We start from the raw sequence: 23394 nt of genomic DNA, 5'->3' as shown, positions 1-23394 counted from the left end.
GCAGTGTAATGTTGTGGATGATGGCTCTTACCACAGTGGTCAACCTCATTTTCTTGCTGAAACAGCTATGATAATGATGAGGATGGTGAGGATGATGGCACCAACCAATAGGAGGTAACACTTCCTCTTCCTCAGCTGTCTCTGTGGGGAGAAAGGGTAATTTAGTGGGCGGAGTTATGTTACTGTTACATTTATAATAAAAAAAAAGTTATTTAGTTAGATTATCTTTTGCTGGATAAATATGTTGAGACATGTTTTGGCAGTAAAGTATGGTGGCGGTTAGCACTGTTGCCTCACAGCAAGAAGTTCCTGAGTTCAAGTCCACCATCAAGTCTTTATGTGTGGAGTTTGCATGTTCTCCTGTGTTTGCTTTGGTTCTCTATGGGTACTCCGTAAAATGCAATTAGTGGGGTTTGGTTAATTGGTCATTCTAAGTTGCTAAATTGCAAAGGGTTGTCTGTTCCTACGTGTTAGCCCTGCAACAGACTGGCGACCAAGTCTGCCAGGGTGTACCCTGCCTGTCGCCCTAAGACAGCTGGGATAGGCTCCGAACTGACCACGTAGAACATCTGAGAATGTAAACACTATAAAATACAATGACTCTGGAAATTTACAGTATTTTATCAAGTGACACATTGTAGTCCACTGGTGTTGACAATAACAAACCTGTGGTTTCTCCCATCTCCACTCAATAACTGTACTGTTAGCTGTAGTGGCATTTCCATTGTCTTTGCAAAGTTAAACAAGAAAGCACGAAATCACAGTTGACATTCGTGTCCAACCATGAAACTTTTGTCAGTTACTGAACTCAGTATATTAACTAAAGATAACTAAAGATAATAACTAAACAGGCAAAACAGTAAGAAATCATAAGATCTAGCTCACGCTCCAATTATTTTCTTTTTACTTTTTTAAAATCAAGACTCCACTGACATCTTGATCAGTAGAGTCAGTCAGAAGAGACTTCTAAAAATCTGCAAACTTTTTGAATTACAAGCTTTTGACTGTAACTGAATAAATGTCTGAACAGTCTGTTTGTGTAGAAGTTCATCACCAAATCATACAAACATTAAACTAATCATTGTGACTTTTTATACATAAACAATGCCAAGTTGACAGACCAAATCTTGAAATGTCACATGTCACTGTCACACTGGCCTTCGACTGATGCCTCCACTGTTGTAAATTACATTTTTAGTCAGATGTTTTAGAATGGAGAAAAAGAAAATATGCATACTCCTGTACTTTGAACTGTGTTTTTATTTTTATTTTTATTATATGTATTGTGTATATGTGACTGTTTTAGGAGAATGTGCCAGTTTTTATTGATCTCTATGGATTTCTGAGGCATTTGTATAACATGAGTAGCATTTGATTTTCATAAATACAACTAATAGTTAATAAGTTGCAGGAAGTTCCACATTAGTACGGAGTACCTCTGTCTTAAAATATTAAGTATTCAATAAATTTTTTTTGTTAAACTTGTGTAAACTACAATAAAAATACTTTGTTAGTACAACACATTTTTTTGTATTCCATTTTACTTCTTTCTTGTGGGTAGCAGTGGGCATGATTTTTCTTAGTAAGGTTAACTAATTAGAAATTACAGTGTACATGAAGACTGTGCTATTCTCATTAAATATTCATATTTGTTATTGTGCCAGCTTTTGTTTTTCTAAGACAGCTTTGATTCAACCGAACATTTGTTATTTCATAAGAGTGACAACATTCATATCTACATGATTTTAATAATTTTTCCACACAAACAGCGTTCGCCAATGTCCATGTGGTGCACTGACTGATGTAAAGGCCAAGCTCAATTTTAATAACTACATAGCCACAACGCGTGCTTTTCCGTCCCCAGCTAATTTAAAGCAACCCCATAGCACACAGCTGATGCACTTAGAATATGAATGAATAAAAACAACAGCTGACATTTTGAAAATACACATGGCGAAACAAAGGAAGTGGCATTTCAGCCAAATGAGATCAACACAGCTTCAGAGGAAGAAGATGATTCTGGGTCACACAAACAAATACTGATAAAATGCATTAATAGAAATGGTCCCGTTGCATTGCTCTTCCCCTGAACGTATTCAGCGTCTCAGGCTGATCTATTAATTATCTTGTTTACCACTCATATCATTTCTTAACTTTAAAATCAAGAGAACAACACAAAGAAAAAAATATGCTAGAATGATTTCTGCAGGTTTATCTCTTTACTCCAAAGCAGCTAAAAAGGTAATCATTAAATTAGCACCTGTTAAAAAAAAGGAACTTGATTTGCACAAAGATGTTACAGTGCTTAATAGCTTCAGTCATAAGAGGCTTTTAGCACACAACGCTAAAAACAGAGAATGTTTGACTTGTTGAAGAATGCACTTTTCTTTCTTTTTTACTTATTTGCAAGATTTTATAATTATATTTCCAGTGTCAGGGTTTATACATAGCATTAAAGCTGAACACTGTTTAAGGCAATATGATATAATTACATGATTCTGTAATTACCGGTGATGTATAACGAGGTGTAGCTTGATTGCTTCTCCTTAATGGGACGTGACCCACTATGTTCAATTTTACTATCTCTAAAATTTTATTATGTTGTCTGTTGTTTAACAGTTTTTACTTTGTGTTACACATTCAGAATTTGATTGACTGTCATATTATTAAAAACAATGGTTCTTTTTTTTCATATAAACCAGAAACTAGTAACTCTGCAATGGCAATGAAATTAATACCCATTATGTCAGTTGTACATACAAGTATAAATAGTACCTGTAAAGTTAGTCAGGATTAGAATTTTTCTGTAAATTATACGTTTGTTTTAATGTACGGTTAGTATGCTGTCTGTTTTGGTTTGTGTTTGTTTTATTTACTGACTGTAGAGTCTGATGGTTCAGAGGGAACATTTTTTCTCTTCTGTTATTCTTCAAAATAAATATGGGCACTCTTCTTCTTTTAAAAGTCTTATTAAATGTTTTTATTTAGTAGTCATTAGATAGCAAAGTACTGTAGCAGTCTGTGTAGAGTGGAAATAAATATTTAAAGTTGCACAAGAAAAGGCGTGACATATATTATAGTGAATCCCTTTTAAGTGTTTAGCTAACATTTTAACTAATTGTGCATTAATACTGTTTTCAATTTATTTTTTCTGTTACTTGTGGTACAATTTACATTTCAAACAGAGCAAGGATTCATTCCAAAGAGTACATAAACTTTAAACGCCCGTGTCAACAACTATTTGCCATATCTGGTTGGCGGGTGTGTGTGTGTGTGTGTGGGGGGGGGGGGGGGGGGGGGTGCTGAGGCAGTATTGCTTGTGTTAAGCAAAAATATTCAGCAAAATGGAGGGAAGAGCAGTGGTTAGGGAATATGTATATATATATATATATATATATATATATATATATATATATATGTTTGCTTCTTGTCTCCTCAGGCGGGGACGATGTGTTGGAGCAGAGAATCTATGTTGTCTCGAAATGCTTTTTCTCCCATTTTTTTCCAGCCTGTTTTCTGCTACAAAGGCAGCGGGAGCAGTGGCGTTAGACCAGAGCCGAGGCTGGAGTCTTTAAATCCTGACGCGCTTCAAAGCACGGAGAGAGCAATTCATCTTCTTATCTGAGACTCAAAACAGGCTTTCTGTGTGGAAGAGAGAGGGAGAGGGAAGAGGAAGAGAAAAAATGCTGTCGAGTAATTTTCCGTTTAAACGTTCCACTCCACAACAATTTGCATAAGCAGCCCTGCGTCTGTGATAAGAAGATTGGTAATTTTCAAAGGCTCTGTGGGGATTGAGAATTAAAAGCCTTTCTCCGCTATCTCCCCTCTTGCAGCTGGCCACCACAGATTCCCCGGCTTCTCTCACGCATTTCCTCCTAAACTACGCCTTGTAAACTTTCTCTGCCATCCTCTCCTTCTCCCTGCTCGCTCTGACGGTGCAGCAGCTTCCTCTCACCCTAAACTATATACTCTGCCTCTCTCTTCCATACACTCCTTTCCTTTTTTCCTCCAGCTCGCGTAGACCAGTCCTGCTGTTATTTGAGGAGAACAACAACATAAATAAGGTAGAGGGGGAACAAAAACGGGCTTAGTATAACAAAGGAAGCCTTGCAGTATTTTTAAAACCAGAATTTTCCAGATTGCAAAGCAAGCAGAGAGGCAGGACAGGGAGACTCACAGGGGCAGAGACAATTGAGGAGAGAGGGGGGATGCTCTTATCACAAGTAAGTTAATCTGCCAAAGAAAGTGTCCTTGGTGCCAGGACTTCAGGGCTTATGGGTGGTGCATACCCTCAGTAAAAAGATAGTGTGTAAGTCACACCTTTTTTTTTTAAATTCACTTTTACTGTCTAATATAAGGGAGTTCATATTGAATCTGTTTTTACACTCAATATGGCTTTACAAGAACTGATATCCATACTTAGCAGCAAAGTCAGTATCTTCAGTCGTGCTGTTGATGGTGAAAAAGTCATTTGGTAACATTTTTGCTAACGGTGGAACTACTTAGTAAATGCATTTTAAAATTTAAACATAAAAACACAGTTCTGAACTAGAAACTTGAAAAGAATTAATGCTAAAAGATGTCCTTCATATTACAATAGAAGTCAATTAGGAAAAAAAATCATAATGAACATAACACATTTTTAAGTTCAGACATCTCACATTTGAAATGATCTTGGAGTTCATTTCAAATGTGCACCAGAATAATTAATTTGTCCAACAAGGAAACCATTTTTGTTGTTCTGACTCAGTACACCACCGCAGTGAATTTCAAATTATACAATTATTATATAACTGAAGGCCACACTGAAGGCCTGCACTTCAATCCCATCTGAAATAAGTGTTTCATTTTTGAAACAAATGCAGGAATCACGATCCACAAACTTGTTCTTTGCAGGAGGAACACGAGGCCCAACTGTTATATTCATAGTCACATGGACCTCTCTCAAGATAAAAACTGTCCACTTTTTGCTGGTTATGGTTATGTGTGTCTAAGTTATTATTATAAATAAAAATGTGCAAACAAAGAATCAGTGTTCTCACAGGAGCAAAAGACATATAAAATAAATGTAATTAGTTGTTTATATTCACTGAAACAAAATGTAATGCCTTAAGTAAATGTCTAACCCTCTATTTATTTCTTCAAAAGAAATAAATTGGTGCTTTTTTTATGTTGTTAGGCTGTTCGTTCAGTGCAGGCCTTACATAAAAGTACACAAGAATAATAAAAATTCAACACAGGACTAAGGCCAAAACTAATACATGTACACTCTCAGTGCCCTAGAGCCAATCAGGAAAAATTCAAAACAGCAAAAAAAAAAACAAACCCCAGACTGATTTAACAGAAGATTATTTTTTCCAAACGAAAACCAGAGAAAAACATGTCAGGTTAGATCTGCCAAGGGAGAGAGAGGGACTGCATAATGACACATCCTACAACATAAAAGCTACAACAACAGGTAAAGTGGAACTACATGGAATTTAGCCTGTAGCAGAGAATAAAGAACAACCACATAACCTGCTCTAACTCTTGTAGGTGAGTCATTATGTTGCTCATGTTGAGTGTTTGACTTTTCTAAATTTATATATTTTACAGGCCACGTGTAAGTGTGCGTGACTTGGTGTAGCATTCAGAAATGTGCACATTTTTGAATGCTACAACAAACATGCTTCCTACTTCTGTGTTAAAGGTACAGTGAGTTGTTTATTGTTATTTAATTGAAAAAAAGAATCTTTTACTCATCAATACACATTAATTAATTTGTAATTATATCTTTGAAAAATCAAAATACATAAGACCAAGTGCTAGTTTGTGGAAGCCGTCATGTTGGACCCGGAATCTTGAACACAGTGCCTGTAATGGACATTGCTGTCCTACCTAATCACGTTTTATATGTATTCAGCTAGAGACTTGCCACATACATAGTATGCCAAAGGCAGAGGACGGAGAGCTTCTAGGTGTTGGAATGCCACAGACGCAAAATCATGTGAGAAGGAGTTCCCTTCACCAAAGAGACAACGTGACCGGTATCTGGGTAAAATGTCATTCTCTTCTTCTTCACATCAAGCCTCATCTCCTAAACTGAAGTCAGGGCTCTAACGCACAAAAACATGATTAATTGCAATTACTCATTGTCAAGAATTGGACATGCGACCCTCCCGTCACCTTCTAGACAGTTGAGAGCAAGCTGGCTAAATAACAACACTATCTGGTTAAACGCTAACATTATCCCAGATAATGTTAATGCTGTGCTCATTACAAGCTAATACTCAATGTCCAGTAATGTTAGCTCAACTTTAAAGAAAGCACACAGTGGCAAAAACAGCCGTGCTTACTGAAAGAAAAGTTCAGGATATCCTCAACAACTCACCTCATAGTGGGACAGATAGTGTCAGACCAGTTTGGTATCGCTGTCATCGGACAGACGTGAGAGTCACTGAATTACTAACTGTTACTGGACACCATTTTACAGCCTTCTCAAGATTACATAGGTATGGACATTTATTGACAGCTAACTCTATAAAATTTACTATTTTGTTTGTTTTATTTCCCACCGTCTATTTACAAGAGGTTCCAAATCTTGGAAAACTTTCTAATTTACGTCTCCCCTTTACTGTTCAGACTGTGGTGTAATTTTGTCTCCTTCAGCTTAGGATGAGCTCTGATATAATACCCTTTCTTTCATTCACAGATTTAAAAATGACCATTCACTCATTCATCATCATGTTCAGACTTAATTACTGTAAAGAACTTTACTTAGCGTAAAGGAGAGATTTCAGTTAGTTTAAAATTCTACTGCTTGGTTCTAACTCTCTATCAGACCACTAGCAATTTGATTATTTTATTGGTTGTTTTTAAAACATTTCACAGGTGCTAATGTTTATCAGTAATTTTTTAATCTTTCTTTTTTTTATAGAACCTTGATCGCTATTTGCGCTTGCCAGGATCTGACGGCGCCCTGACCGGTGGACCTGCCAGTGTGTATATCTGTGTGCGTGTGTATGTGTCTCTCCTATCGCCCTGTCTTCCCCTCCGGCTCCGCTGTCATGTGTTAGGAGGTAACCTAGCAACAGGCTACCTCCGACCCGGAAGTGCTGTCGCCCAGGAGCTGCCGCACCTGCAATCAATCCACCGGCTGCTGCCAATCTACTACCACCTTCGGCAGGGCTACTTAATGGTGTGGCTGAGCGACAGACAGCACTGGAGTATTGCACTAAGCCTGGTAGTGTTTTCGAGCCGCTAGCGTGATTGAAGTATTGTCTGAGCTACGTACTCATTTTGCTGTCGTGTGTGTGTTCACCCAGGGATTGACGGAGGATTCACGGACACAAAGGAAGCACTTGGAGGAGAGACGGGCACTCACTACCATGCATGGGCTTACACGGAAGGAAGGACGCACTATCACCATTGTTGCACATTTGAACTGTTGTCATGTTGCTGCACTCTAAATAAACGCACTGTCTTTATTTCTGAGCTCCGCGCCTGAGTCTACTCTTTAACAACCGTGACAGCGCTCCTCTAGGAACAAAATTCAGACTCTGCTTAAATCTTGCTTCGAGATTAGAGCTGTCCCAAATAGCCCGTAGCAGCCTCAGCAGATTAAATGGTGCTGTTTTTTGGTTTTTATTATCACCTTTTATCGTGACTTCTGAGCCACATGGACACCAGAACAAGTGGTGTTTGTGTCAACCAATGTCAAAGATTCCGAAATTACAAGCATTATACAAAAACTGAGCTTCATCATCAGGAAATTCTGGAGGCACTGGGCTTCCTCGGGTTGCTACGGAACCAGGCCTCCAGACCTTGGCGTCGCCTGATGCCGGTGGCAGAGGAATGGGTAGCTGAAAGCAGTGTGCGAGGAAGCGGAAGCACGGCTAACATGATGGGGTCCGTGTAAGGCTAAGAGCAAATCCAAGCCAGCTGCCCCGCCCATCAATCCTGCTCTCAAACGTTTGCTCCCTGGGCAATAAGCTGGACTGCATCCGATTCCAGTGGACCACACAGCGTGAATTTAGGGGCTGCTGCATCTTTGTTTTCACAAAAACACGGGTCAGTGACAGAGTTCCAGACGCTGTCATTCAGCTACACAGGCTCACCTCATTTTTGTGATGACAGAACTGCAGCTCTGTGCAGTAAGACTTGCGGTGGTGGCTTGTGTGTCTACAGCAACATGGAATGGTCCAAGAACTCTGTGCTAGTTTCTAATTACTGCTTATCGCTGGTTTGTATTGGTTTGTAACTTTTTATTACCTCAGGAATTCACTACTGTGCTCATTACAGGAGTGTACTTTCCACCCAGGGCTAGTGCTAAAGAGGCGCTCTGCGAGCTGCAGAACTCACACCCCGATGGACTGTTTATTCTCGTCAAGTCAGTGCTCCTGAAATTACATCAACATGTGGACTTTGCGACCAGGGGGAAATGTGCTGGATCTTGTATACACAAACACTCCCAGAGTGTATTGAGCGAAGCCCCGCCCCCACCTCAGATATTCAGATCACATGTCTGTTACGCTAATTCTGGCATACAGGCCACTCGTCGGACGCTGCAAACCAGTTCCGAGACAGGTGAGAACCTGGTGTGCAGGAGCCATCTCTGACTGTATTGAGCACACTGACTGGGACATGTTCAGGGAGGCTGCAACAAATGGCGACTGTACCAACTTAGAGGAGTACACATCATCTGTGACCAGCTACATCAGCAAGTGCATCAATGATGTCACTGTCTCCAAGATTATCATAACACGCTCCAACCAGAAACTGCGGATGACTGCAGAGGTGCATGAACTTATAAAGACTTGAGACTCTGCCTTCGGAGCAGGTGACAAGGCGGCCCTGAGAACATCGAGGATCAAACCATCTCGAGCCATCAGAGCAGAAAAGTGCTCGTACGGCCAGAGAATCCACTCATCATGAGGCACATTAAGACCCTGCTGGCACCCGCACTGGACCCACTACAGTTTGTCTATCTCCCCAACCGGTCAACAGATGATGCCATCGCCACCACTCTACATCTGGCTCTCATCCACCTGGACGCCAAGGACATGTATATACAAATGCTGTTCATAGATTTCAGTTCAGCATTCATCACAATAATTCCTCAGCACCTTAATTGAAAACTGAGCCAGCTGGGCTTGAAAACCTTCCTCTGCACCTGGATCCTGGACTTTATGACGGACAGACCTCAGTCAGTCCAGCTTGGTAACTATATCTCCAACACTATACACTGAGCACTGTGCTCAGCCCACTGCTGTTCACTCTGCTCACTCACAACTGTGCAGCAATACACAGTTTGAACCACATCATCAAGTTTGCTGATGACACGACTGTGGTGGGTCTCATTAGCAAGAACGACAAGTCAGCATACAGAAAGGAGGTGCAACAGCTAACGGACTGGTGTAGAGTCAAGAACCTGTCTCTGAACAAAACAAAAGAGATGATTGTCGACTTCAGGAGAGCATCAATGTGGAGGTCATCAAGGGCCCCGAATTCCTTTGTGTTCACCTGGCGAAGAACCTCTCCTGGTCCCTCAAAACTAGCCCCATATCTAAGAAAGCCCAACAGCATCTGTACTTCCTACAAAAGCTGAGAAAAGATCACCTTCACGACCCATTCTCACGACCTTCCACAGAGGGACTATTAAGAGCATCCTGAGCAGCATCACTGTCTGGTATAAAAAATGCAGCATGTTGGACTGCAAGACCCTACAGCAGATAATAAGAACAGCTGAGAAGATCATTGGAGCCTCTTTTCCCTCCATTACAGACACTTATCGCAGCCACAAAGCCACCAGCATTGCAGAGGACCCCACACACCCCTCACACACACTCTTTCTTCCCCTAAGCCGTCAGACTCCTGAACACTCAGCAACTGGACTGACACACACTCACACACCATTATACATTCCATACCTCAAGTACTTTTTGCACAATGCTCAGTCTCCACTGTCATTGTCGCACTTTTCTATTGCACTGTCTTGTGTCAGTATTGTTCTGTTCTGTCTGGTGTTGCACTGTTTTTTGCAATTTTTGCACACTTGCACCGTATGTGTTGATTTTTTGTTATATGTAGTACCATGGTCTTGGAGGAACGCTGTCTCGGTTCACTGTGTACTGTACCACTGTATATGGTGGACAATAAAGCCACTTGATTGGGCCTTTACTGATTCTTTGAGGAAGACGTCAGTTAAAATCAATTGAATTCAGTCAGTATTAATATAGCGCCAAATCACACTAGCAGTCGCCTTAAGGCATTTTATACTGTAAGGTAAAGACCCTACAATGATACAGAGAAAACAAAACTGAAGCAGACCACCTTCCTACTGATCGGAAGGTTGGTGGTTTGATCCCTGGCTCCTCCAGTCTGCATGTAAAGTATCCTTGAGCAAGATACTAACCTCAACTCTCCGATGCATGCAGTAATAATGTGTGCAGATAAAGTGCTTGTGAGAATGGGTGTGATTGGGTGAATGTGGCATGTTGTATAGAGCGCTCTGAGTACTCTGGGAGAGTAGAAAAGCACTAAGAATCAGTCCATTTACCAACAATCAGAAGACTTTCTATGAGCAAGCGCTTGGGAAGTGAAAACTCCTTGTAACTGAAAGAATCCTCTAGCAGAACCAGGCTCATGGAGGGGCAGCCATCTGCCACGACTGGTTGTGGATGAGGGGAGGAAGACAGGACAACAAACACACCATGAAAGAGAGCCAGAGATTAATAATAACTAATGATTAAATGCAGAGTGGTGTATAAACATAGAGCAAGTGAAAAAAAACACTTAATCATGGGAAGACCCCAACAGCCTAGGCCTATTGTAGCATAACAAGTTCACCTGATCCAGCCCTAACTAAGGTCTAAGTACTAATGTCTGCCTCCTGAATCCAAACAGGGGGCTGGTTCTTCAGAAGAGGGAACCAGCTCCCTGCCTCACATACTACTTTTAAATATCCTAAGACCTACAAGTAAACCAGAGTCAGAGATTGAAGTGTTCTGTTGGGGTGATGCAATACTATGAGGGCTTCAACGCCTTTAAGAGACCCATCTATATAAGTTTTGCTACTGCTCTTTTACATCCAGGTTGCAGTGGGAGCAAATGAAACAGGCGCACACCACAGCTCATCATTGGAAATACTGAGGCGTTCTCAGACCAAAAATGGTTATTCATGAGTAGCTTTGGAAACCTTTAAGAACTTATCTCTGTATATATATATATAATTGAAATGATTTAGCTGTGACCTTGTCAGGGCAGGGCAGGGTCACTTTTGATTAGGCTCAGTTGCATCTGACAAGCAAACAAAACAGTTGATGCATCAGCTTTCCTTTTTCCACACTACGCAACAGTTCCCTTACATCTCATAGGGAACAATTCATCTTTTTCTGACAGAGAACACTGGTCTAAGGCTTGGAGGTGCTAACTCTCATCCTGACCATTTCACACTTGGCTGGAAACTGACGTAAACCACAATAGAGGTCACATGCTGACAAAGCCAGCAGAACCACATTATTGGCATAAAAGCAGAGATGCAAGTCTGAAGTTATCAAAGCAGGTCCTCACATCTTGTGCTTGTACCTCAAATTTCTGTACATTAAAATCACAAATACAAGAGGTGACAAAGATCAAACTTAGCGGAATTCAACATCCACTAAGAAAGAGCTACAAAGAATACCATGTTTACAACTGCAGCACCATATAATCAAAGCACCCTCCAGATAAGACCTTTGAAGATATGGTCATAGGATTTCTTCAAAAACACCTGCAGTACGTGTGTAAAAGTAAAGTGCAAATCCAGGGTTTACTCTTGCACCTTGGGCAAGGTGCTTCCACTGAGCTTTTTAACTACATCAGTGACCTGTGTCAGGAAGACGAGAAATGATTCCCCTGAGTCCTCTATCACTGTCTTGTACAGCCTGTCACGTACAACACATTTCATGAGTGCTTTCTTGCTCCGTTTGAACTCTAACTTGCACTTTTTCTCTTAGGCATTTTCATCTCTGAGGATCAATATTTTAAAATGACACTGAACAACTAGTTCTGGCATTGTTGACTGGACTGAAAGCAGGTGCCGTTTTGAATATTGAGGAAATCAATGTGATGAAATCTTTAAAGGTCATAGTAAAACTTACTAAAGCCTATTTAGTCTCATAAATTGATGCTGTGTAGTAATAATATATATATATATTAGGGGTGCAACGATACACAAAATTCACGGTTCGGTTCGATACTTTGGTGTCACGGTTCGATATTTTTTCGATACAAAAAAAAATGTTCATGCCTTTTTAATTTGTCATTTATTAAAATTATAAATATATATTTTAACACAAAAGTACAGTTTTTAAATTTAACCCTAACCCTTGTGCGTGTTGTTTTTTAGCTCGTCATATTGCAGCCACAGAAATTCTTTTGTCCATGAAACCATAAAGCTGCACTTTCTTTTTGCCTTATAGTCTGATTTGTCATAACTTCTCCGTTTTGTGGTAAGCTTTTCTTTGGCTGTCACTTCTTCACCCTGACCTGTCTTATTTGGCTCAGCAGAACTAAAATATATATCTGTCTGTGAAGGTTCTCAATCATCCAGGTCATCGTAGTGAAATATATATCCTGCCGCACTCACATAAGCTCAGCGATTCTCTGCGCGATCAACCTCTCACATGTTTAAGCTGCGGGAGATTTCACTTGTCATGTTTGCATAGTAAGCTAACAATTAATAAGACGATGTCAGAGGAATTGGTGCACAAATTATCATCACTCACAGATCAGTGCTGTCGCTCTCTATACACAGTTCGCGCGATTGCAAAGTGAAAGCAAAAAAAACAAGCGCAAATTCAAACACGATTTCAATATGTCACATATTGACAGTGGCTCACCCAATGACATAATTACCCAGCTACATTTCTGAAAGAATGCAAAAGCATTGACATATATTTTTCCTTCCTACAATAGCCCGACAGGCAGGGGAGAGATAGCCCCGGGACGTCGGGCTAGCGATATTGCGAGCCCTGTATCTGATTGAGGAATCACTCATCTTTGGAAAAGAGAGTTTATTACAGAGAAATTTCTCTTTCCAAAATAAAAGCTATACTATCCGTTTCTTCTGGGCTATATTCTCAGCAGCATATTAAACATATCAGGTCTCCATAAGGAGAATCCTGTGCTAACAGCTGTCTAAATGACTCGGCTAAAGTTTGTAGCATGCATGCTTGTTTTTGTCTTTGCACTAGGATGATGTCGGTGTAAATGTGCAGTCATATTCGTTGTGTTCCCACTAGTGCTTTCAGGTTAATCTCGTTGAAATAACCTTAACGCCACAACACGGCAAATCTCCGTTAACGAGCTACCCTATACAGAGGGGCTAGACGGCCAACACGTTAACGAGCTAACTGCGCTAACACACTAGCTCCCACCCATGTAATTGAGCATTGCATGGCACATCCAACATACTGTTTTACTTTAGTCCATGACAAGTTGATAAAATAAATTACAAATTTTGTATTGTTCTTTTTTTTCTCCCCTTTGGTTTTCTTTCTTTCTCTCCCCCTCTTTCTTTCATTCTTTCCCCCTGTCCTATCCCACAGTCATGTCTGTCCCGTTTGCAACTGAAAATAAAATAAATTCATAATTATAATAAAGGTCAATCAAATGGACCAATATGATGATCCACTTAAAATAAATCCTCTTGGCATCTTTCTTGGCCTCAAGACAACAATTCTGATGGCTATAGATCCAAACGGGACACAAAAAAAAAAAAAAAATTGAAAAAAAAAAAATTTGAAAAAAATTGTATTGTTCGATACATATGCGTACCGAACCGAAAGCACTGTATCGAACGGTTCAATATCGATACGAATATCGTTGCACCCCTAATATATATATATAAACATATAATAAAAAAAATCCTCCTTGTTATTTAAAACCACAAGTTTTAAGTTATTTCGTCAGATATTACTTCTCATCCTTGAGGAAACAGTATGAAAACAAACTCTATTTACCCTAATAGGGAATATTGTTACATTCTCTAGTTCAACAGCCTTCAAGACTTGTCGTTATTTTGCATGTGTTGCAGCCCAGTCATTTGCTATCCCCGTATGAGAAATCCCACTTGTCTGTATGAAGGTCAGCAGTGCTGGTCAAGGTGAAGGAGGAGATATTAGTTTTAGAGGAGAGAAATAAGAATGGCTTATTCACCTTTCCAATATTTCTGTAGCCCCATGACACTTTCTACAACCATAAAACATTTCTAGAACGGCCCTTTGTTCCAGGGAGAATATAGAAAAAACACATCAGAACTATTAAAGCTGATAGCACTGCCATACAAATCAACAATCTGTCTTATCTCTGCCTCTCTCACATGGAAGACAAATTTCCAGTGTCTCTGGGAGAAAAACTACTTACCTTGTGTGACATGAGAAATATCCTCATAATACAACAATAATGCAATGCAGTGATAATGGCCATAATAGTATTCTCACTTTATCGCATCTGGTCGGGAAAATTGGAAGTCCATAAAATAAATAATGTTTACAGCGGAACTGCCTCACTTGTAATCGGCTTATATGTCATTTACATAAAACTCAGAGTCCCATGCAGTCACCCTGATTATGATGTTTAAGAGGAGCAGCAAATAAAAACAGACTTCATGGCCAATCCTGGCACCCTGGGAGGAGGCAGCCATTGTCAATAGTGAAACAAAAAGCCTGAAAAACATCAGCATATTTGGCCTTTTATTGATTGGCCATGTGTTTTTGTTTTTTAAAAAGACTGTTATTTTGTCTACCTATGGTAGACAAATGGTTGAGGCTTCTCTCTAACCTCAGCAACGCAAGAAAATGGGAAAGTTCAAACAGAACAGTTTGCTGGATACTGCAGATTTTACCACAGTATTAAAGTAGACAGCATTTATAATTCAATGAAACAATATATTATTGTTAAAAGTAACATTAAAGGTGCAACATATGGACCATCTAGATATTATATCTAGATTACATCTACTTGCTATTTGGCCATGCAAACCCCTGCATACATTGTTTTTGCTGATGTTAATGTAAGCAAAGATAAGTCTGACCAGTTACTCCTGAGGACTATCTCATCACTGGTTATGACTCACCTGTTTCTGTGTCACTTTTATTATTCACAGTGGCAAGCAGTGGCCATTGCTTCTGCTACACTTTCCTGGGACAATATGTAATGGGAAGCCTTCTATGTATATTCAACCACTGATTTAACTGATATTGGTACAGGACTTAAACTAGCTTAATGGGGTTGAAGCTTTAGTTTTAGTTTCTCAAATTAGACATCCCTATGCAAACACTGCTCCTCTCACATTTTGCATGCACACTTTGTTTCCCTGTGTTTTGTTTTCTTGCCATCACGTGACTCAATGGTGCTAAGCACACATATGTTCACAGCAGAGCATGATGGTAGAGTCCAAGAGGAGTGTCCCGCAGAGAGATTTTACAGTTGTAAATGAAAACATTGCAAGCTTTGTGTGTGTGAAGGCTATTTGAAATACCACTAGTTTATTCAAACACATGAAAAATCATGAAAAAGATCTAAGCAGCGGAAGAAGCAAATAGGAGAGGAAGCCCTCAGACACACCCAAACCTCAGAAAGATGTCACCGGCAGAGTGCTTTCAAAGAGTCAAAGAATATCCATTTGGCTTCCACAGTGGTCAAAAAAAGTGTTTTTGGACATGATAGGTGTTAATTTAGCAGACTGATTACCAATAGGGGCAGCACGGTGGCACGGTGGTTAGCACTGTTGCCGCACAGCAAGAAGGTCCTGAGTTCAATTCCAACATCAGGCCTATTCTCCCCGTGTTTGTGTGGGTTCCCTCCGGGTACTCCGGCTTCCTCCCACCGTCCAAAGACATGCAGCTTGTGGGGATAGGTTAACTAGATAATCCAAATTGCCACTAGGTGTGAATGTGCGAATGAATGTGAGTGCAAATGGTTGTCTGTCCCTGTGTGTTGGCCCTGCGACAGACTGGCGACCTGTCCAGGGTGTACCCCGCCTCTCGCCCTATGACAGCTGGGATAGGCTCCAGCGCCCCCCGCGACCCTGAAAAGGATAAGCGGGAGCAAATGGATGGATGATTACCAATAGGACTGTCACTGTGGGAGCATTTCTGTGGAATTTACATGTCCTCTCCACGTTTGCATGCGTTCTTTCCAGGTACCCCAGTTCATCCCACAGTCCAAAGACTTGCATTTGATTAGGATAATCTGTGATTCTAAATTGGTGTGAATAGTTGTCTGTGTCAGGTTGTGTTATGGAAACCTGATCTGCAGTGACCATCTGCTCTGACAGCAGCTGGGAGCGACTGGTGCGTGAGGACTGTGAACGCTTTGGCACTGGCAAGGTGCCCATGGCAGAACCCGCTGCTTGTTGAGAGCGATATGTGCTTTCACATCAAAAAGTCTGTCATTAAGTCTCCAATAACACCAGCAAAAGTCGCCAGATTTGTTGCTAGTTGCTTTTCAGAAAAAAAAGTTGCTCTGAAAACTCGCTAAATATAGCGACAAAGTCGGCAAGTTGGCAACACTGTGTATGACATGACAGCAAGCAGTGAATGACAAAGGACTAAAATACACAGCAGAGTAATCGGGGAACGCGAGACAGGAGGCAAACAGCTGAGAAAAATTAAGCAGTACAAGACAAGGGAGGTAAAACTAGACACAATAACAAAGCACACATGATGATCAAAGTAAAACAGGAAATATGACAAGTGCACACGGACACAGACTAAGAGACACAACATTACAGACATGGCAACAGAGGGAACATAGAGACGTGGGACCAGGACAGAGACAGAGGCACAGACACTGAGAAGCACAGAATCAAAACCTAAGAACTAAACTCTTAACAACAATTAAACCGAAACACCAGTTAATAACAACAACAATAACAAATAGAGAATCAGAACATAAACCATAATACAGAATTATAACAAAACACAAGAAACTGACCAAGAACCATCCAGGAGGAATGGCTTGTTACTGGATGGCCAAGTCATATCCATACTTTGAATCCGGTGAAAGGTTGAGGTGGGATTTGAGAGGGAAAAAATATTGCATTGAAGAGCAAGCCAAACTCAGACTAGTCTCATCTAGAAGAACATATTTATTTTATTTCTTATATTTTTGTTGAATAATGCATGAAAAAGCTCATTTTCCTCCTGGAGTTTTTAAACATGTCAACATTAACTTTAGACACTGTTTAAAAGGGGACCAAATGTATGCTTACTTAGATTTATATCTTTATCTCCTCTATGGACTCATGCATACTGATCACAACTATTCACAGCAACGTAGCATATTGCTGCTCATTTTTCATAAATATTGTCATGTACTTGTACACTCTTTATTCTTTGCAACAACACACCAGAAGCATTATTCAAAATATTAACAGTTTTTGAATAAAAGGACTCCAAATTTCCTTGACAGGACCAATACTGGTTTCACAACCGTAGATCTGTTAAGAAAGAAATGTCAAGACAATCTCTATATGTTGATAAGTTGGGCAGTATGTGTGACAAAGATTTCAGGTATAGATGCTGATCACACCTTTGTCTACTCTTAGCAATCAGTACCAAACAAAATATCATGTGAGATAGCACATGACCATGGAGGTGGGAAGCTGCTGGTAGATGCCGTGTTTTTCTCAATTATAAAAATAAAATTGGATCAAGCTATGTCTACATGTTAATAGACTTGTGTTAATGAAGGTTTTTTTTTCAGTTCTCACTGAGCATTCAAAGAATTTTACATTACAAACTTTGTTCACCACATTCACACACCTGGGGTGTGTGCAATCTGGGGTTCAGTATTTCCTGATCTAGTTGATTTGTGGGCCTAGACATGGTCATGTACTGGTCAGTGTTGGGGAGTGATGGGATACATGTACTGGCATTACGCATTTAAAACACAAAATATGAGTAACTGTATTCCGTAAAAGTTACCATTTAAATAGGTGATAATTACAATACAGCTACTTTGTTGATATAAATGGATTACACTGCGATCTTTTTCTGTTTTATATGTTAGGCTATCCCCTCTTTAATTTTGGTAATTCCACGCATTCCAAGAAACCCAAACAAACACGCAATAAGAGGCTCTAATGTAAGCGTCCTGTTAATGTTGGTGGTGTCAGTTACGCAATGGACCTGGAGCCAGCACAACAGAGCCAGGAGTGCACAAGCAGGAATGCATTTCTTACTTGGAAATTCCAACACCACTTTACATTTAAAGAAGAAAGGGATGGGCGAAATCTGTCAGTGTTGTGCCAAAAACTGATCGTTTGTATTTAAACTGCTATAAATAACTTGTTGGTCTATAATATGTGAAACATATGTCAAATGTATCCCTCATGAGTCATCTTGAGCAACAAACAACATTCCTGTAACAAGGTAGAAGCTGCAATCAATTTGTGGCAGTGAATTTTATGTATTCTTTATTTATGCAGTTTAAAAAAAATTCTTGTTGACTTTAAAAATGTCTCTTTTAATAGTAATCTGGCCAAGAGGACAGCTAAAATTGCAACAAATGCAAAAATAGTTCTGTAAACATATTTTAAGTGGACAAAAAGGAGCTGATTGTAACACAGTTACAAAGATACTTGAGAAACAGGTCATTTTTTAATTTTATATATAACCCCTTTGTAATACCTGTTCACCAAAGTCTATTTAGCAACATACGTAACGATATTACACACACACACACACACACACACACACACAAAAACAACAACACACAGCTACACTGGAAATCAGTTTTTGGCAGACAATCACTTTTTGGCACAACACCAGCAACCAACCTGCTCTCAGCATCAAAAGACTCCAACCTAAAGAAACATCTGGAAGTAAGTTCTTTTAAAAAAAAAAACTAACCTTAGCCTACTGCAACTAGCTTGTTTTAGTTGTGGTAGCTACCAGGGTTATGTGCCACATCACTATCTTCGATGTACTATTGCTGTGTGATTTATGACTATTACTGAAGGCTACTCACAACCGAGCTAACATTGTTAGCTGGTGTTAGCTGAGGTTAGTGCATAGAGAGCTAGACTTGATGGATAGAATTAACAACCTGCTAGCTGCAAATAATCATGTTCGGTTCAGCAATAGTAATAAATCACACAGCAATTGTACATTCATGTAGTTGTGAAAAGCATGACCAATATATTAAGTAATCCAACGCATTCAGAGTATGTTACTCATGTAACTTAACAGAATACGTTACAAACTACATTTTGGGGCATGTATTCTGTAATCTGTAGTGGAATACATCTTAAAAGCAACCTTCCCAACACTGGTACTGGTTACTGGTAATTTCCTGCCTGTTGCCTTAGAGAAGCCAGTCTGAGTAGCTGCTTCAGCTGTCTTTGTTTAAACAGGTAACAGATACGATTTATAGTGACACAGCTCATTCGACTAAGCTGTTAGAGAATATAATAAAGCTAGTCTAAAGCTTTTCTTGACTTACAATGAAGCCTTCATCACTGCTATTGAGGGTTAACCTTAAGCAAGCAAGGTGAACTAATCTCACAGTGATGTGCAGTGTGTACAGTTATGCTGGATTCAATAGGGGGAAACCTTGCTTTATAAGGCTTTTCACATCATGAGTGTGTAGGAGTCAAACAGAGTCAAGCACCAGCAGTCTCTGTGCTGCTGCTGTCATTGAGAGTCACCGTACTGTGGCTTTCAACCCAGCTGACATTTGCTTCCTAGAGCTGTAGAAACCAAAGTCACAGTCGAGGTAGAAATGAGTTTCTGGAAGCAAGACAGAATTTCAATGTCATACTACATCTTGACGAGTAGACACACATGCAAAAGAAACAGTGTACAAACCTACAGTAACATACAAATAGTGATGTAAGGCATGTTTACGTCTCACAGGACAGCAATGCAACCTTTTCACACAAATTGGTAATCTATAACTCTTCTCTGTCTTCTAGTCTGTTGTCTGAAATGTTACTGCTAAGCAATCAATCGCTGCTGTCTGTGTTCTTTTCAGTTTGTCCTCATACTTTGTGGCTCAGACCTGATTTCTGCTCTAGTGCAGTGTTTTCCAAAGATCACATGTCAGTCAAACAGCATGACTGCCTCTGAGAGAGTCTTATTTTTTTCTTAGGTTCTTTGACTGGGGATTTTCTATTAATCAAAGTTCTGTAGGCAGCAGTTTGTTGCCAGAGTATCTATAAATATGAATTGTTCCTTTACTTTCAATTCTAAACTTGAAAAGAAAAGAAAGAAAATCCACCCCATGCCTGCATAGCATTTTGTCTGCCATAGAACAAGAGTGCAGAAGCTGCTTTCACTGAGTCAGAGGAGGATGAGTCACAACAACCTCTATACATTTAATATAATCCATAATGTAGTGGTTAACACATTCAGCTACCATGTAAAAGGTCTCTGGTTTGTGACAGAGAGAGGCACCATTTCTGGGAGGATGGGTGTCAGAAATAAAAATCAATTCAAATCCATGAATCTGCCTGATCTAGTGACCGGAGGAAAGCATTTTTGAGCAAACTTCTCCCTTAGTTCTTACATGCTCACAAGTTACTAATTTAGCTTCCAAGATTCAAAATTCAGTTGACACATTGCCACACCCAACACACTGCACTCACACACCAAGAGCCAAGAGCAATGAGAAGGGAAACATCCGTATCAAATTTCAACAAAAGATACATCATAACATTTAATTTTGACAGACAAATCCGACCAGTCAATCATCTTTGTGTACGCAGTCTCATTGCTGGGGTTTGCAGCCTCAGTGTTGATTGAATTGCCTCTCTTTGTGTAGAACCATAACCTTACATCAAGACTGCCATTAGACATTTTTTGTGTCTGTAAAAGGCGATGATGAACTTTGCTTATGCCAAAACCTTTAACCCGACCAAGTTGCGAGCAGTCTGGTGGATGATAAGTCATTTAAGCTATACTGTACTCCACATTCACTGGTTACGTTCCATATATTTTTAGATCCAATAAAAAATTTGTATTCACAAACATTTCCGAAATGCATCCATGTTTTATTTGCAGTTCGGCTTTCGCTCTCTTTTTTAAATGCTCAGCCCAGCTGTGGCTGATTGGGGCAGAGCCAGAGGAGTGTCACTGGCATCAACCTGGTTAACTTCAAACACTGTTATTTCCACTCCATATCCTTCAAAGTGACATAAAGAGTCCAGAGGGACTGAAAGGAAGAGTGAGCAAAAAGCCAGTTTTCCTGGCAGCATTGGCACATCCTTTCAGTCCAAGTGCAGTGATCGCTGAGATTTGGAATGCTGTGATTCGTTTTTCTTTACTTTACTTGTGAAAACCACTTTAGATGTGTATACATATAGATAGGTCCATTCATTTACCAAGCATCATCCCTTTGTATGTCTTCTTCTTCCCTCTTCTATTGGTCCTCCTATGATCACGATAGCCAGCATTGTATACTGTTCTCAGTTTAGCCAGAGGAAAACTGTGCATTGATTTTCTGAGAGTCAGAGAAAGTAGGTGCTCACTGGGAGATCAATTTTCAAATCCGAAGACAGATGGAGTTATAAGTCTTAACAATGACATCATCATTGGCGTGAACATCCCCTTTCCAGTCAATAATGGTTCAGTCATTGTGTGAGTCTTTCCACTTTTTAAACGGCTTTAGCTTTTTCTCACTGAATTGCAATAACACATGTTTTATTAGTAATTATAAACCTTCTTGTACAACCGTCAACAATCAGAGTTCATCGTGCTCCGCTGAACACAGATGAGGTGATAAAACATCACAGCAACTAGAGACACTTGCAGAGGGGAGAGTAATCTGCCTCTACATAATGGATATAGATTCAATTTATTTTCAATGTAAAGTGAGTTGACAAGGCGGGACACCAGAAGAAAATGACAACCGCTCTTAATTGACCATTGCTGGTGTTGTGCACTGGTGCATCAAGGAGTTCAGCAACAATCAGGCTTGGCTTTAAGTGCCCACTTGCATCTCCCACTTCTTCCTCTGTGTCCTGCTCAATCTTTTTATGATAACAATATTGGTGTTGGCATGCAAGCATCTGCAGTTTCTAACTTTTACTTAAAAAATTCAACATACTACCTTTTGAAATAGTGAGTGATGGTGAAGATCTAACACCCACTAACGGATAACTAGCTGCTGTACCTGACTCAGATCATGGTGCTATATATTAGTTTCATGCAGTTCCTGGTATTCTGATGTATGTACTTTTACAGGATCAGAAAAAAAGTCTGTCTCTATTTTTGTTGTGTTTAGCTGGTGACACAGTGGGGACCTATCTGAACCTATCATGGGAAAGGATGTGGTGTAGTAAAATGTCTGTGATTTCAACAGTGGGCAGACCTCCTAACTCCTCAAATATGAATTGTTTAACTGAAGCACAGAATCCAACAACAAAATGCATTCTGTTCACAACCATAAATGTATTTTCTTCTGTTGAAGTAGACATAGAGAACAATGGCCTTCATTTACTAATATGTACATGGACTCTTGCCCTGGGCAAAAAAGAAGAAAGTTTATGCACTATTAGAGCTGTGTACTCGTGTGCATGTTAGTAAATCAGAATCATTTGGATGCAACAGACTTGTCCAGTTTGCATATAATCTGCGTAGCATCTGCATGCTACCACAGTCTCATTTCTACTGCAGGGAAGTACTGCACTGTGATGACTGCTAGGTTGAGCAAACGGCCTAAAATTTGAGTTCAGCAGGGTGCTGCTCTCTGCTTGTACGTGATTTCTGTGATCACTCAATGACTTTATGTGAACAATATGTGCCCACTCCCTCTTATTCTTGTATTCTAAATGTTTTAATTAACTGCGCTCTCGCACTGCAGGCTTACTTGTTGTTCCTAGAGTATTTAAAAGTAGAATGGGAGGCAGAGCCTTCAGTTTTCAGGCCCCTCTTCTGTGGAACCAGCTTCTAAACACTATCTCTACTTGAGATTAGGCTTCAAACTTTCCTTTTTGCTAAAGCATATAGTTAGGGCTGGACCAGGTGACCCTGAATCCTCTCTTAGTTTTGCTGCAATAGGTGTAGGCTGCTGGGGGATTCCCATGATGCATTGAGTGTTTCTTCTACAGTTACCTTTCCTACTCACTATGTGTTAACAGACCACTCTGCACTTAATCATCACTTGTTATTAATCTGTGTCTCTATTCCACAGCATATCTTTATCCTGTCTTCCTTCTGTCACCCCAATCAGTCACGGCACTTGCCCGCCCCTCCCTGAGCCTGGTCCTGCCAGAGATTTCTTCCTGTTAAAAGGGAGTTTTTCCTTCCCACTGTCACCACAGTGCTTGCTTTCATATGATTGTTGGGTTTTCTCTGTATATATGGTCTACCTTACAGTATAAAAATGTGTAAAATGCCCCCAGCCGACTGGTGTTGTGATTTGGCG

The 23394-nt window shown here is 40.0% G+C and overlaps 1 protein-coding gene across 5 annotated transcripts in view; it reads right to left on the bottom strand.

Moving 5' to 3' along the window:
• tsnare1 (T-SNARE Domain Containing 1) overlaps window positions 1–23394 on the bottom strand; it is a 276008-nt gene that overhangs the window by 43516 nt on the left and 209098 nt on the right. For 4 of the 5 annotated variants that reach the window (XM_086310182.1, XM_086310185.1, XM_086310184.1 and 1 more), the window contains exon 11: window positions 32–141. The exons of the other annotated variant lie outside the window; for it this stretch is intronic. In XM_086310182.1, the coding sequence (XP_086166308.1) occupies window positions 46–141 (96 nt within the window). In that variant the 3' untranslated portion in view covers window positions 32–45. The remainder of the gene's footprint in view (window positions 1–31; window positions 142–23394) is intronic. 5 annotated transcript variants of the gene reach the window in all.

This window comes from Aulonocara sp. 'chitande type north' Nkhata Bay, linkage group LG11 (assembly GCF_057382095.1).
Source record: "Aulonocara sp. 'chitande type north' Nkhata Bay isolate Kocher_YH1m ecotype deep benthic linkage group LG11, A_spYH_male_GT1.1, whole genome shotgun sequence".
NCBI classification, from domain to species: Eukaryota; Metazoa; Chordata; class Actinopteri; order Cichliformes; family Cichlidae; genus Aulonocara; species Aulonocara sp. 'chitande type north' Nkhata Bay.
This window is presented reverse-complemented; position numbering and strand designations above follow the sequence as displayed.